The following is a 16,572-nucleotide window of genomic DNA, read 5'->3' on the forward strand; positions in this document are numbered from 1 at the left end:
GTCTACCTCTATCTGGGATAGTTTTAGGCATAGTGGAAATTTCATCTGCCATCTTGAAATGAAATGCTAGCCTATCAATATTTTTAAAGATTTACTGCTTCAGTACCATTTGATTGATTTCAACCAAACTTCATATCATGATTCAGCACTGCAACGAACACATTTTAACCATACATTTTAAGCATATAATTATCTATAATCATAGAAGAGGTTGTGTCTCTCTCCATCATCTCCATAGCTCCAAGACTGTGAAAGCTAGGCACCTGAAATGTGGCATGTATACTAAGGAAACCTTGAGAATATCCACTTCAGGGTTATTTTGTTTTTAAAATACATTAATGTCAATTAATTTAAATGTGGCCATGTAGCTGAAGCCTTCAGCAGCATCTTCAGCCACTAGGGGCATGCATCCTAAACGGCTTGGGACCTCAATACTTGAGAGAGCGCCTCTCCTTATATATGCCTGCCCGAGACCTTAGATCTGTTGGAGGAGCCCTTCTCCGCATCCCACCAATGCAACATATACACTATGATGGGACAAGAGAGAGGGCTTTCTCCACTGTGGCACCCCGACTGTGGATTGCCCTTCCCCTGGATGCCTGATTGGCGCCAACACTGATTTTATTTCTACGCCAAGTAAAAACAAAGCCTTTGATGGCTAAACTCACTGGCACATTGTTTAAACTGTTTTAACTGCTTTTACTGCTTTTAAATTATATATTGTTTTAACTTGGTTCATGGTTTAATTTGTTTTTAACTGTGCATACTTATTGTTTCATACTGTATGTTTTATCTGTATGCCGCTCTGAGATCTTAATGATATAGGGCGGGATCTAAATGTTTTAAATAAATAAATAAATCCTTAATGGCACACCGTTTTGCTATCCATATAGCTTGAAGCCAAGAGAGATTAGTAGAGGGACAGTAGAGCCCCCCCCCCGCCTCCTGCTATGCGAAAAGGAGTGAACAAGCCCCTCTCTTAGGGTTGCACCATGGCAGGGGCTGTCCCTAGGGGTAGCAGCATAGCTTAACTCAGATGGGACAGGCACAGTGTGTCTAACTCTGATAGTTGTGTAGCTCATCTGTGTAGCTATAAAATTAAGGGCTATTCCAGCCTGTGTGAAGCCAGGGTAGTTTACTAGTTACATAAATAAATTGATTCAATGAAATGCAACCAATAAGAAAGAATAAGGAGCTAGTCTTTCAAAACAGGAAAAAGCCTAACTGCCCCTGTTCTTCTGTTCTAAGTATCAAAGTTTAGCCAAATGGTGGTCATTCATACTGATCAATCTTTTCAGATAAAAGACAATTGCCCTGAAGTGGTGGAAGCCCCACTTCAGTAAAAAGAAGAACAGCTTAGGAGAGAGGGAAGATGCACTTAAAATGTTATTCTGTATAACCTCCAGGTCATATGTTTTACAGAACCCTCAAATCTCTACACCATAAAGAATGTGTACTGAGATCTTCCCCTCAAATATGTTCAGTGATGTGGTTTGCCATCATGTAACCTGGTCATGAGAACATAACTAGAGCCCTGCTAGATCAGACCAAAGGTCTTTCTAGTCCAGCATCCTGTTTCCTATACTGGTCAACCAGATGCTCATGAGAAGCTCGCAAGGAGGACATGAGGGCAACAGCCTTTTCCCTAGCAGCTGATATTCAGGGGCAAACCCATATAGCCATCATGATCTTTCATGAATTTATCTAGTCCAGTGGTCTTCAACTGGCATAGACCCGAGACCCACCTCATACTCCCAACCTGCAACATGGGGCACAATTTCACAATTGCCCAACATGGGTAATAACTTTGCCACAACCCATCAGGACTGATCTCGTGACCCACATTTGGGGTCACGTGGTTGAAGACCACCTGACTTGCACTGACTGTCACCAAGCTGGGAAGAAGGGCAATGCTTGGATGGAAAGGCCTCACAATTGGCTTCACCCATATGGTTTCTATATTCAAATCTTTACCATGGCTGCATGGAAAGATAGCACCAGGAAGTAACTTCCACTCTTTTAGCGGTGAGTGTGAATAGCCTTGCTAGCTTTCCATTCCTTCCTGGCATTCAGAAATCTGCTATGGCAGTATCCGAGGTGCCAGGAGCCTTGCACCTGATATTAGTATGGAAATCAGTTGGCCTGTAAAAATGACCTTTCTAAGGGTCTCTGATTAGGATGTTGCCATCACAGCATTTCTTCCAGGTACCAGGAAGGGAGAGGAAGAAGAGCAGGGGGAGAGAAAGAGAGACCTCTCACCCAACTACCATTGCTGCTGCAGATGGCAGGTCATAGAACATACAATCGTAGATTAATAGAGTTGAAAGGGGCCTATAAGACCATCGAGTCCACCCCCCTGCTCAATCCAGGAATCCACCTTAAAGCATACCTGACAGATGGTTGTCCAGCTACCTCTTGAAGGCCTCTAGAGTGGGAGAGCCCACGACCTCCCTAGGTCATTGGTTCCATTGTTGTGCTGCTCTAACAATGAGGAAGTTTTTCCTGATGTCCACCCAGAATCTGGATTCCTGTAACTTGAGCCCATTATTCTGTGTCCTCCTGCATTCTGGGTAAGGGGGCTTGGAGACTTGCAGGGTTCTGCCAGTTATAGGAATATTTTGAATTCCTGTATAACAGTATTTTCCCCAAGTGTTCCCTAAAATGCTGGCTACAATCCAAGTTGAGCCACCCACATTCATTTGTAAAAAAATTGGGGGAAGCACAACATATCTGAACTAATCCTTATTGTGTTAGATTTTGTCTATTTCCTTTTCTTAATCACAGCAACATTCTATTAGTATATTTTAAAGTTGGATGGAAAACAATAGTGCTGCCATGTGAATGAGACAAGCTTTTCAAACAGGTGTGTCCCTTAGAATGAAAGATACTATATGCTGCTTTTGTATGCATGCAGTATGCAGAAACTTTGCAAATTACTGGTTGAAATAATATGCTACTCTGTTCAAGAGGAGATTCAAAGTTCACATTAAATTGCTTTATTAAATGCTTTGTGCAACCTCTTTGATTATACCAGTCTTTGTACATCTTTTCAGAAAGAAAGAAAAAGAGACGTGAAATTCCTGTTTTACTATCTTACCAAAGCTAATGAAAAATATGAATCACACTTCCTCCATAATTTAATAAAATCCATCATTAGCAAGAGGCGACATTTGTGTTCCATATTAAATAATCTTTTGTGACTGGAAACTAGCTCTTTTAATTTCCTTAGAATTGGTACCAATCTATTTACTGGATGATTGCTATACTGCTGGCATTTTTACAAGAGTGGCAGTTTCAGGAATTGCTGTTACAAGAACAGTACTTAAAACAATTGCTGTAGCAAAATATGTCATCATTTTGAGTCTCTCAATTAATGTGTGATTCTTTTATAACTCTACAGCGGATCAATCAGGAATGTTATTTATAGGAGATGCAGTAATACAGGTCAGTTTAATCTATATACTTCTGAAGTATGTCACTGTTTTAATGCTTGCATTAAATTCTGATATTCACCACAGTAATCCTATTGTTACATTTTTAGGTTAATGGCATAAACGTAGAAGGCGCTACCCATGAAGAAGTGGTAAGTTCTCTATCTTACACTGTATTCCCCGCCCCAGCACTATATACTGTCTCTTGCTGCCTACTTCATCGATTCTATGTCCATGTGTAGTTTTCAGTGCACTTTTTGAAATTATAAAACCGCTAGTCTCTAAACTTCTTCACTTAGGCTCTGTCCATATATTTCCTGTGGTGTTTATTCTATCCCTATGGGGCCAGGGATGTCCCCTCCATTCTACCACTGAAATTATTTATGTGAAGAAGGCACTCTACACATGGAGGTCTGAGTTATGTGATTCATCTTCCTCAAAAGAAAAGACGGGGGAGAGGGAAGCAGCAGCAGAGGGGATGCTGTGATTTGTAAGAAAGTGCTGATGAAAATGCTATCAGCATTAACCATACAAATAGTTTAAGGATTTTCTACATGTGGCTTTCAACCTGCCGGTGTACTGAGGCTTCCACTTCTGGATTCGTTGTGGGATTAAGATTAGCTCCTTTTTTTCTCTTCCTTTCTATATGTTCCATTACACAACCACTAGGTGACGCTGTGGTATAGCAGAATTACAGTTGCCAGGGTTTCATGCCACCATTCACAGATATACCAGACTTCCATGTTAGAGAAAATAGTTGCAAAGACTGGGAGAGGATGTGTTAAGCACTTGCAAAGTACCATGAGTGAGGAATCACGAATGTATAATAAATGCCTCATGTAGAAAGGCTCTAAATCACCCCATATTAAAGACAGTGGAGTCAGATTTTAGATAATGATCAGTGATGAACTGGAACCAGGGTTTGCAAATATTTAGAGCCAGCACTTTTTTTTTATTAGCAGGGGTGTTGATGTCATCTGCCACCCACCTCAGAATTCCCTATTTCATCTGAGCTTAGCTGCAATTCTCACAGGAGCTGGAGAAAAATCAGTTTCCTGAACAACAATATATTGTTTGCTGTTGTAATGTTTGTTGTTTGCTCGCTAACCCACTTTACTCCTCACAAATTATCACGGCTTGTTTTCCCCTTAGTCCTTTTGCTTACTCCAAGCCTATGTCTCATGGGCCTTTTCAGGACAAGCTCAGCAATGTAATGAGCACATTTGCACTCAGAGGAGTAGATGTGGGGGTGGGTGGGTTTGTAGACTTTTTTTTTCTCCTTTGGAGAGATCTGCACAAAATTATCTATCTATCTAATTAATTTCTGCACTGCCCATAGCTGAAGCTCTCTGGGCGGTTCACAACAATTTAATATTTGTTTATTTTTCACCTTCAGGGAGATTTAAGCAAATTTAAGTTTTTGGTGTTTTAATTTGATAAAGTGCAGTAACTACTTCAATTTAGTGCCGGTTTAGCAGCTTAGCCCATATCTCCCCCCCACACACACATTTTTTAAAAAAGTTAACTTTGCATGAATATCCCCAAAGGCAGTGGAAAAATAACGTTCAGCTATGTACAAATCTCCCCAAAGGTGAAAAAAATAATAATGTTAAATTTGCACACATTTTCCCAAGGGTGAAAGGAAAATTGGTATCACTGGCCACAGCTAGACCTAAGGTTTATCCTGGGATCATCCATGGTTCACCCCTGCCTGAGCACTGGATCCCCTGTGTGTCACCTAGATGAACAGATTTGACCCCTGGATGATCCAGGGATAAACCTTAGGTCTAGCTACGGCCACTGTCTTTGGGAGGCGACAAAGTGGAGGAGTAAATTCACTAGTGTAAATTCACTAGTAAAAGAGAAGGCGTATTGTTAGCCAGATCACGGGGAGCAGGTGGCAGGGTTTTGTGCCACTCTTTCCAGGCAGCTCTCTCACTGCATGGAAAACAACCCACGCTGAAGCGGCTCTGCCAGGTTCGGATGTCACAACAAGCCACTCTGAGAACAAGCCATCCTGAACAACCCTATTATAACCCATAGGTTCTTAGGGTGGCTTGTTTGCTAAAATAACCCATGATGGAAAAGCCATGCCGGGTTTGGATGTCATGCTAAGCCACCTGGCAACCACCCACGGTGACTTAGCATGACATGCTGGCCAGGTCTCTGATACCGATGGAAAATTACCTTTCAATAAATATTTAACATAAAATCGGGCTTGCCTACCTGGTTACGTGGATAATAAATGCCACTCACATGCTGCCAAGTTCCCTCGTAAAACAAAAGGACATCTCCCACAGATTCTGCCTCTTCATTGTTATCACACAGACATGCCCTCTTTAGCTTAAATTCTCTTTTGCAGGAAAGGGGATTTGTACTTGTAGGACACACAACATGCAGAATACGTCTTCTCATCCCATAGGGAAGGATGTGCTTTAATCATAGCTCCAGCAGCTGTGGACTCAGTCCTGTGCACTGTTTTCGTTCTGCCAGCATTTGCTGGTCCTGGTAGCAAGCAGGCAGTGCACGTACTCAACCTGCTGCCCCAGTGATTTTAAGGATTTGTGTTTTGTTTTGTTTTTCCTTTTAAAGCTACTTTCCTGAATACTAAAAGGTTAGGGTTAGAATTAGGGGCTCACGTATACTGTCCTCTCTACCTACTCCCCTTCGATTTTTACCCCACTATTTTACTTATATAGAAAATGGTGTCCTAACTAAGCCCTGTAGAAGAATAACAGTCTTTCAGAATAATTAATAAAGATTCATTCTCCACATTCATACTTGGATCACCACTAAGCTTATATATGTAAAACCAGTGAGAGCTGGTTGCTCTGATTTTAGTGGGACTGTGAATCCATTCTGGGTTTCAGTCCAGAACCAGCTAAAACTCTAAAGTAGCTATCCAAAGTGCTGAAACTATTTTGGCACTAGCATTCAGCATCTTAGATAGCTCCTTTAGAGTTCTGGCTGGTTCTGGCAGAAACCCAGAATGGATTCACAGTCCCACTAAAATCAGAGCCACCAGCCTCAAAGGCGCAACATATATATATATATATATATATATATATATATATATATATATATATTACTGTTGAAGCTGTGTTGTTGTTGTTTTTTCATTTTGAACAACTCAAAACCATCACATTGTCTATTATCATTCTATACATATTTGTTTCTGGGTGTTCCATTCTTATATTTGTTATCAACACTACTGAAGTGAAGCTTTCTTATCGGATACAATTGCACTCTTATTTTAAGTGCATTCACAAAGAATTGTGAAGGCTGCCATGGTTTGAAAAGTCAGAGCTATGCCTTCTGGTACCAGGAAACAAAATACATGCATTTTCATATGCAATCTGTTCTGTATTTAAAGCGAAATTTGCAATCCTCTCTTTGAATTTCTTTTGGATTGATTATCTAGCAGTTCTTTAGTATCTGGACTATGGCAACTAGTAGTATTATTCCAAGAGGAGGAAATTACACTGCATGACACCGTATTGCAAAAAGAATTAAATAAAATCCAATAGAAGCATTTTTTTGCTGGAAATCACTGCTCTTGACATGGTAAGAACTTAATAACCTAACAAAAGTCATGCCTAATTCATGATTATTTTTGTTACATTATAAGGAGCTAAAATGATTACAGTGAGTATTAGCAATAATTTAATTTAAAACTTTATATGCAATGTGCTTCTATTATCCAAGTGACTTAAATACTTTTTGTGAATAGGCCCTTAACTTAGCAATTAATATAAAGCCAATTTCTATTCTCCATATTGAACCAGTAGGGGTGTGTGTGTGTGGGTGGGTGGGTGTGGGTGTGAGGGACTGTCATATCAAGACTGTTGCTGACAAAGTACAAAACTTCTGTGCTTTGGTTTTATCTATGGATTAAGAAGGATTGCACATAATCCTCTACAAGAGATTTGCTGTATGAAATCTGTTCCTACATTTGAGTTTTTTCAACACCTTTACTTTAGGGAACTCGTCTTCTAATGACAAAATCCTTTTCATCTTTATTCAGAAGTAAGTTCTACTGTTTTCAGTGGGGCTTACACCCATGTAAGTGAATTGCTGAAATTTCCCTGTCTTTATCTAATACCCTCTGTTCAGCTATGTGCTTGTTTAATTCAGTATTTTCAACCATAATAAAATCTTTCCCAAGAAATATTATATGAATAAATAAATAAATTTGTTTATAGTAATATTGCATGTTGTGTTGGTATCCCCCAAATTATGCATCATCTGCATTCATTTTTGAAAATAAAAAACTTGCCTACATTGTCTTAGGAATTTGCCTGTCCAATTAAAAACCTTTTCTGGAAGTACTAGTTAGGTTTTTTTCATGTTGCTTCATGTATGTAGTTTCAGTTTTCATACATATAGTTTCCTGAAAGAAGAATGTCAAGAATTCTGTGCTATATAATAAACAAAAGAAAAAAAATACAACAGGCACGTTCAGAGGTTGTTTAGATCTGGATGTTACAATAGAGATATTGAACAGTGATAGATCACATATTTCTAACCAAATTGCTTCTTCGTTTTCTGGTCTTTTGAGTGCACTTCAGAAAATGAAAAATGCTCAAAGTATATTGGGATGTTTGTGGATGCCCTTTGATTGAAAGTGACAATTTATCATGGGGTTACCTTTACTGAGTTTTACATCTTCTGACTGGTAGGTTTTGCCATTTAAACAAACAGTTGTTTCACCCCAAGGGATGAATTGTGAGATGAACAAAAACATTTTAAGTGAAGTTGTTGTTGTCAACTTTACACCAAAAGCTTGTATGCAGAGTAAGTCTGGAACTCAAAGGGGAAAATGTGAACTTGTGCAGAATAAACAAGTACTTTCCCCCATACCAAATCAGTGGAAGCTGAATATATCGTTGCTGCTACAGTGAAAAAGAAGGGAAGTAAGCAAATGTTTGGTCTTTGTTTGCAGTAAGCCATTACTTTCTATAAAATTATCAGTACTAAGAGGTAATCACATTACTTGTATAGTGACCAATAACTACTAGTGATCCATCAGGTCCTTCCATATCTGAATAATTATTGATGGATGCTGAGGATGCCTTTGCAAAGAATGCTAACAAACCAAGCAAAATGGCGTTGCTGACATTTTCAAGTTAAAGAAATGTGTTTGGCTTTTGTAGCATTAATAAAATATCTTGATATCATAGTAAACATGATGTCTTTATGTGTTTGCTAACAAACGGGGAACAAAGTTTTCCCCTAAAACTGATAGTTAGTTTATAATCTATATGTCTGTATTTACGCACTCAGTTACTTATCTATAAATGTTAAGGCATTGGACACAAAAATTGCTAAAATAAATTGAGTGATATTTCTTTTGAATTATACCATTGCATATGTTTTTATTGGATTCAAGTTAAATTAGTTGCAGTTGGGCTTCGTTGAAATTAATGGGACAAGTGTAGCCAAGTGTAGCCATTTATGTCCCACTAATTTCAATGGAACAAAGTGCAACTAACTGAGGCTTTAGCTAGACCTAAGGTTTATCCCGAGATCGTCCTGGGGTCGTCCCTGCCTGCTCCCGGGATATCCTGTGTGTCATTTACATGAACAGGGATGACCCCAGGATGATCCCGGGATAAATCTTAGGTGTAGCTAAAGCCTAAGCCTCTCCCCAACCCAATATATTTCTAAGAAAAGGGAAGTCAGGCATTAATTCTGTTTTTCTTCATCCTCGCTTATGCATTGAAGTGTAGAATATGCAAAGCTAAAGAGGAGGAGCTATGGATAGTAAGCAAGTCACATGTTAAATCAATTCATGGACTGTGTCATTTGCATCTCTTGGTAGGGGAACTGTATGTTTAAAAGCTTCTCCAAATCAAAAACACCCTATCAAAATGGCAAGTGCACATCTGACTGCACCACCAAGATAGCCCAAAATGCTACTGGCAAAGAAGCTGTGGCAGGCAACAGCCCATGTAAACTCTGGGTTGAGACAGAAAAGAAATTTGGGGAAATATCATTTGGGATCTTGGAATATAGTGGAGGTCCCATCATGAACACATGTAGAGCAGATAGTCCTCAATACTCTCCTAAGTCCTCATTATTCTCTTGGTGGGGGACTTCATTTCTCCCCCCCCCAATATTCACTCCAGTTCAGTTGCCATTGTTGATATTTGGAGGTACATGTCAACTAACAAAGTGGTGAGATGATAAGAAAAGTAACTTGGCTAAGTAGCAACCAGAGGTGGAGTCTAATGGTAGTCAAGGTCAGCATTTTGTTTTGCACAATGTCATCCTCCCTGTTATTTTTTTTAAATTAAAAATAATCTTCAGAAATAAAATAGAAATCAGGAGGAGCAGGGAGCTTGGCAGGTATGAAGAGAGGTGTCCATAGACACACTGGTGCCCACAATCACCATTTTGGAGACTCCACCTCTAGACCTTTTAGTTCTTGAGTCTTTATCTTGTGTTATGCTGTGGCCACTTGTGCTGCTGTTGGTTTTAATTTTTTTCCTTATTGTTATATTTTTAATTTCTGTAAGTTCCTCTGAAAGTCTTCAAACTAAAGAGCTAGGAAAAAGGTAGAAAGAAATGTAATGTAATATAATATACTTTTTCAGACCATCTGGATATATGAAATAGTCATAAGCAGGTCATGCACTTTCTTCTCAGTTTGCGTCAGAGATGTGTGTATAAATATTTTCATCATTTGAATAAACATTTAATCAAAACATATACAGCTCTTTCATATTTACGTGTCTGCCAGAGTGGCCCATCAGACCTGCAAGGTCTTGGGCAACCCTCCTCCTCCTGCTGCTGTTCCCCAAAACCTGTCCCCTAAAGCTAGCAGGGAGAAGAATTCCACTGCTTCTGGGAACAGAGATGAACAGCAGGGATGCTCCTGTAACTTAGTTTTGCCTACCATGCCTCATCTGCAATGGGGAAAGGTGCAGGGCAGGTAAACCCACCCCAACTGTGGTGGGCTTTCTTCCAGCCGGTGCTTCAGTCATGGCAACTCCACCCACCCCAAATGGCAGCCAAAGCTGATCCATAGACAAAGTTCCAGCTGAGGACTGGTTGTCCTCCGTGGGTGTGGCCATACCCACATAACATCATCCAGTCCCTCATCCCAATTCTGTTCCCCATGATTTAATCCATTTCTCCTATACTCAGTTCCATCTCATTAGCTAATGAATCATTTTTCTTCATTGTAAATTATAATATATGATCAGAATCTGGGAGACTTTGGCCGTTGCTAGACAAGGAGTTAGCCCGGTGTAAGGTCTGGTCTCCCTCCTGTGCATCCAGATGACGCACAGGGGATTCCGGGGTCAGGCTGGGCTAAGTCCTCCCTTGAACCGGGATAAGCGGATTCGCTTATGGCCCGGCTTTTCCGCAGCCCCGGCCTGAGGTTGGGGCTGCAGAAGGTCTAGCAGGGTCCGTGGCTTTTCCCGGCTGCTCGCTTACTTACGAGTAGCCGGGAGAAGCCACAGACTGGGCACAGCATTCCATAGGAGTGCTGTGCCCATCGGGCCGGGGGGGGAATCATGGGGGGGAGATGGGGGCAGGGGGAAAGAACAGACCCGGCAGGAGAGATGGGGGGGAAGAAGAATGGGGACAGCCATGGTGGACGGGGACAGGTGAAGAAGAACGGGGACGGGGTACGGGGGACAGCCATGGCGGATGGGGACAGGGAAAGAAGAACAGGGATGGGGGACAGCCATGGCAGACAGGCGAGCGGGGACAGGGCATGGCAGATGGGGATGGGCATGGCGGACAGGGGGTGGATGGGCAAGCTAGCGGGTAGGGGGGCATCAGACATCGTGGGGGGAAATCAGGGAGAGCGGGGAACCCTTTATTTTTTTAAAAAATCTCTTACCTTTTCCGTTGGTGCGCTCCTGTGCACATGGCACTTTAAGTCTTAAAAAAACTGGAGGACGCGACGGGGCTTTCCCTTACCCCGTCGCGTGTTACATCTAGAAAAGGGGGACGGCGCGTGCTAGTTGCAGCGCGCCGTTGCTCCTACTCCCCACCGGATTATCTGATAGGTCTAGCAAGGCCCTTTATTTCATTGCTCAAACTCATAAACAATCCAGTTTATACAAACTTGTAGTAACTTGCCTCAAAGATCAGAATAAAAACTAAGAGGAAACCATAGTATCCCACTATGTGAACAAGCCTGCCTGAATTTCAGGCACACAGACTACTCCCTTCCCTCTTCTCTACTGCATGGCACAGGAGGAAAACCTTTACTTTAAAACCAATCATGGTTCCCCATGATATCTGAACACTGTTGGCTTGTTTAAACGATGATTGGAGAACAAGCCAGTATCTGAAACTGCAGTTTTTAACAAATGGCTTGTTCTCATTGCTTTCAAGCTCATCCTGTGGTGCATGAATGAAAAGGGAAGGTGAGAAGGCAGCCTACAAGCCTGAGGCTCTTGCAGGCTGAACCATGGTATCCTAATATGTCTCAAAACCAGGCCAATCATGTATAATTCCTGCTCAATTTTCTTATTCGCTGTGTGACCTCCCTGAACAACACCACATTTTGCTATGGGCATTTTTCTTGCTTGTTATGTTGCAAAGCCCTCTCAATTCTTAGAAAGACGGTAAAGACTGGAAAGTTGACCCAATTTAAAATGCCACTTGCAGCAGAGTGCTCAAGAAATAAGAAAAGACTAAGCAAAAAGAAAACCTATTTCAGCTGTATAATACAAATTTTAAAACGGGGTGAGCAACTTCTGTTGTGGGCCAACACATTTGGAGCTTTAGACACACGCAATACCAAATAGCTATTTAATACTCTTTGCCAAATATTGTCAGGAATATGTCTTTTCCCCTTCCAGTTTAGGGTCTGTAGCCTTAAGGTTTCTAACGGTTCACTCTTATATGAACTGAACTGTGAAAATGTGCCCTTAGGCTTCAGCAGAGCAGTCTGTTTTGTTTTGCACAGGTTCATTCATATTTTGCCATTTGGTTTAGAATGATTTCACAAACTCTTTTGATTCAAAAGTATCAATTAAAACTACAAACAAAAGCATCGGTTTGTCATTGGGTTACGTAGAATGCCCATTTGTTTTTAGTGTTACTCTAAAAGCCCCCCCCCAACATGCCACTTATTTTATTTTATTTATTTATTGTTGCATTTATATACCTCCTTTTTTCCTCCAAGGAACCCAATCTTCCTCCTCCCCTCCATTTTATCCTCACAACAACAACCCTGTGAGGTAGGTTGGACTGAGAGTCTGTGACTGGCCCAAAGTCACCCAATGAGCTTCCATGGCCGAGTGGGGACTGGAACCCGGATCACCCGACTCCCAGTCCAACACTTTAGTCATTGCACCTCACTGGCTCTGGGAATTAACATACCATACATTGAAATTTCCAGGGTGGTTAGATTTTAATAAATGTATAAAACAACAAATACACACACACACACACACACACACACACACACACACATTAACAAGGCAGCAAATCTCAAAGCAGCATTAAAATGAATCAACAGAATAAAATCAAAGCTAAAAAGATTGGGAAAGTTAAAAGAATTTTATTGCTGAAAAGACAATAATGTAAGCCCTTTAGAGTGCAAACCTATGTGTATCTACTCAGAAGTAAAGCCCACTGAATTGTGTGGGGCTTACTTCTAAGTAACTTTTGTAAATTTATATTTACATGTTTTAATTGTACATGTTTTAATCTTGTAAACTGCCGTGAGTCCCAGTACTGGGAAAAAGGTGGGATATAAACAACAACAACAACAACAACAACAACAGTGAATAAGATGTGGGCATGTAAGGCTACCAACTAGAAATGGTGGCTGAACGTGGCTGTTTGTTAGATAAAAACAAATCAGTTAGCAGTCAGTAGTAGAGGTGTTCTCTAGGAAACTGGCATGTGCCTTTTACAATGTAGAAAAATACATATTAAAATTCATTTGTGTTGCATAATAAATAGCATTGTATGTTAGCTTACATAGAAAAGCTAACATATTTTACATATGTTAGCTTACATAGAAAAGCAAATAGGTTCACATGCATAGAAGCCATGGTTAGAATTTTGTTTCAGTTCTGATAAGAATTTACTAACAATGCATGAAGTTCTCCATATTTGTGACAAAACGAATTTGAGATTATTATTATTTTTAAAAAATCAAATGCAGGAGAAATCAAAACTAACAGATTTGTCCAGCCAGGCCCAGGGCTTTGAGTGCTTAAAAGCCTGGGTTTGAATGCCTGTGTTTTCAACCACGTTAGTCCTGAATTAGGGTTGCCACCTCTTTTTTTTCTGACAGCTGCCTCACCTTTAACAGCTATGTGGCAGTCCGGTACAACATGTTCCTCTCCATGCTCAGAATAATTGAACCTACTGGACTTGGTTGGTGCAGATGGGTGAGAATATCATTTCAGTTCATTTTTGATAGGTGTTTACCAAAATTTGCAAAGTTCTTCATATTCTGGAAAGAACCTGAGATTTTAAAAATTTGAATTCAAAACAGACAGATTTACCCTTCCCTTGTCATGACCTACTTTCCTATGTCTCCCCTTTTAGGCAACTATCTTAAGACAACTATATTTTTCTCCTGTGTCAAAGGCTACATTGTCAGAGTGTGTTAAAGTCAGAAGTGAGAGTTACATCTTTGTCTAAACTAATGCATGAACAAAGGGATGTTCATGATAACTGAAATGGAGTAAGAAACTCAAATCTTTATTTCAATATAATGTATACTTAACTTATCACATACATAGATAGAAACCAGAGATTAGGGAGACCATATGAAAAGGAGGACAGGGCTCCTGTATCTTTAACAGTTGCATAGAAAAGGGAATTTCAGCAGGTGTCATTTGTATATATGGAGAACCTGGTGAAATTCCCTCTTCATCACCACAATTAAAGCTGCAGAAGCTATACTAGAGTGACCAGATTTAAAAGAGGGCAGGGCACCTGCAGCTTTAACTGTTGTGAGGAAGAGGAAATTTCACCAGGATCTCCATATATACAAATGGCACCTGCTGAAATTCCCTTTTCAATACAACTGTTAAAGATACAGGAGCCCTGTCCTCCTTTTCATATGGACACCCTATCAGAGATGGGTAAGCATGCTTAAATCCAGTGAAATCAATAGGACATCATACACTTTGGATTGGGACCATTACCTTATTTTATGAATGGTAACAATCCAGCACAAGTTTCGTGCTTTTGTGACCCCCATTTTTCCCCATTCATTGTTATTTCCCCATTGATGTTATTCAAACAGATGACTGAAAAATGGGTAGTAGCAATTACAATTAGTTTTTAAATACACAATCACACATTTCAAGATTTATTCCGATACTAAGGTTAAAAAGAAACAAATGGAAAGGGATTCTGGAGGAAGTATCAAAGTGCTGAACTTTTGCAAATTAATACCTTTAAAAATTTGCCAGTCAACAAAACAAGCCAACGTGTAGTGAATATCAAAACTCATTTAGTATTATTTCCATTGTCATTTCATGCCACAGTTGGTGGGGAGGAAGTAATGATTTTCAGGAATTATCTCTTTTTGAAACAGACAAGTTTAATCAGGTGTAATCCTTCACTAAGAGTCCACAGGCATGTAAAGCATACCAATCCTGTCAACGAAAACTGAAACAAGATTCTATCACTACCTGCACTTACTCTCCTTAGATAAGTATATACTAATCACCTCATCTAAGTCTAATCAATTAACTGTCAGATAAGCTTTTAAATGCAATTAAAGAAATATATCATTCTCCTAAATCTATGGGCTCAGTGAACCCTTAAAATGCATATAAGGTAAACTAAGAATTTGATTTGTGGCTAAGAAGTAGAGATGTGCATTTGATTTGGAAGAAGTCTGAAGCCCTAACAGAACCAGGCCACTTCAGTACAGTTCTGTTGGATCCCAAGGTGATGTGGGCTTCCTCCAAAACCAGAAACGAAGCCTCTCCAGAACATGTTTCAGATACGATATGTCTCTAAATAGCATATTTTGGTTTCATTTCTCTAAACACTATATGAAAATGGGGGAGGGAACAGGGTTCAATAACCGACAGGTACACCTAGTGCTTTGATAGCCTTATCAATATTCTCCAACATTTCTACTGTGGAAGTTTTTGTTTGCCATCTGGAAATTATTCTACCCATTGCTATATTTGAATAAACATGTTATTTTGATACGTTATAGTAGAATGCACAGCTCCCCCAGGCTCTTTTCTGTATTGTTGTGACTGCACTGCTCTGCACTGAAGAAGAAAGGACTTTTTTCCTCCTAATCTCCTTTTCCCAACCACTCCACATATCTCAGTTCCAAGAAAAATGTGAAAATATTGGCAATACACTCAGTGTGGCCATTTTGGAAGAGGGTGGTCAAATGGGCAGGCAGATGATTATTCATGGGACGTTGGCATTAGAGCCGTCAAGGATGTGGCTGCAACAACTATGTTGCAACTATAACAACTATGAAATGCAAACCTCTGGATATTGACAGAACTAGCATCTTTTCTTTGCTGCTTATCTCTATGCAGCGTCTCTCCCCCAGCACTTTTTTTAAAAGCATGGCCTTGTTTTCTCTTGCATTCCCCCCCCCCCATTCAACACATGCAAACAGGTCGTTCACCACACAAGAAGATTGTGTTTAGACTTGAAAATAGCATGAGATATAGGCCTTAGCTAGACCTACCTTCTATCCCACGACGGAGGAGGGAAGATCTCATGTTGTGATTAACGCGAGATCCCTCCTCTGTTTACATGTAAGGCACGACGACCTCAGGAGGAGAGGTATCATGCCCGCCATTTTTTATTTTTTAAAGAAACAGGAGTGCATGAACGGTCATGCGCAAAGGTAAGATTTTTTAAAAAAATTAACTTAATTTCCATGTTCCCCCCCACCCTACCCCCGATGGGCGCAGTGCTCCTGAGGAGCACTACGCCCCATGCTCAGCTCCCAGCTCGTGCGGAGCTGGGTCAATCTGCGGCAACGGGCCACACGTTCTGCGGTCTCAGGCTCAGCCCAGGACCGTGGAAAAAGCGGGCCCAAAGTGGAGGGCGACATCCCTGGGCAAGGGAGGGATCATCCTTCCCTGATCCTGGGATCCTATGTGCGTCATGTGGACGCACAGAGACGATCCTGGGGTTCACCCTGGGATTTCGCCTGGTGGGA

General features: G+C 40.6%; 1 protein-coding gene across 1 annotated transcript in view; it reads left to right on the top strand.

Moving 5' to 3' along the window:
* Positions 1 to 16,572, top strand: part of SNTG2 (syntrophin gamma 2) — a 290,940-nt gene that overhangs the window by 152,981 nt on the left and 121,387 nt on the right. The window contains exons 5-6 of the mRNA XM_063125821.1: positions 3,401 to 3,444; positions 3,542 to 3,583. Coding sequence (XP_062981891.1) covers positions 3,401 to 3,444; positions 3,542 to 3,583 — 86 coding nt within the window. The remainder of the gene's footprint in view (positions 1 to 3,400; positions 3,445 to 3,541; positions 3,584 to 16,572) is intronic.

Source organism: Elgaria multicarinata, chromosome 4 (genome assembly GCF_023053635.1).
Source record: "Elgaria multicarinata webbii isolate HBS135686 ecotype San Diego chromosome 4, rElgMul1.1.pri, whole genome shotgun sequence".
NCBI classification, from domain to species: Eukaryota; Metazoa; Chordata; class Lepidosauria; order Squamata; family Anguidae; genus Elgaria; species Elgaria multicarinata.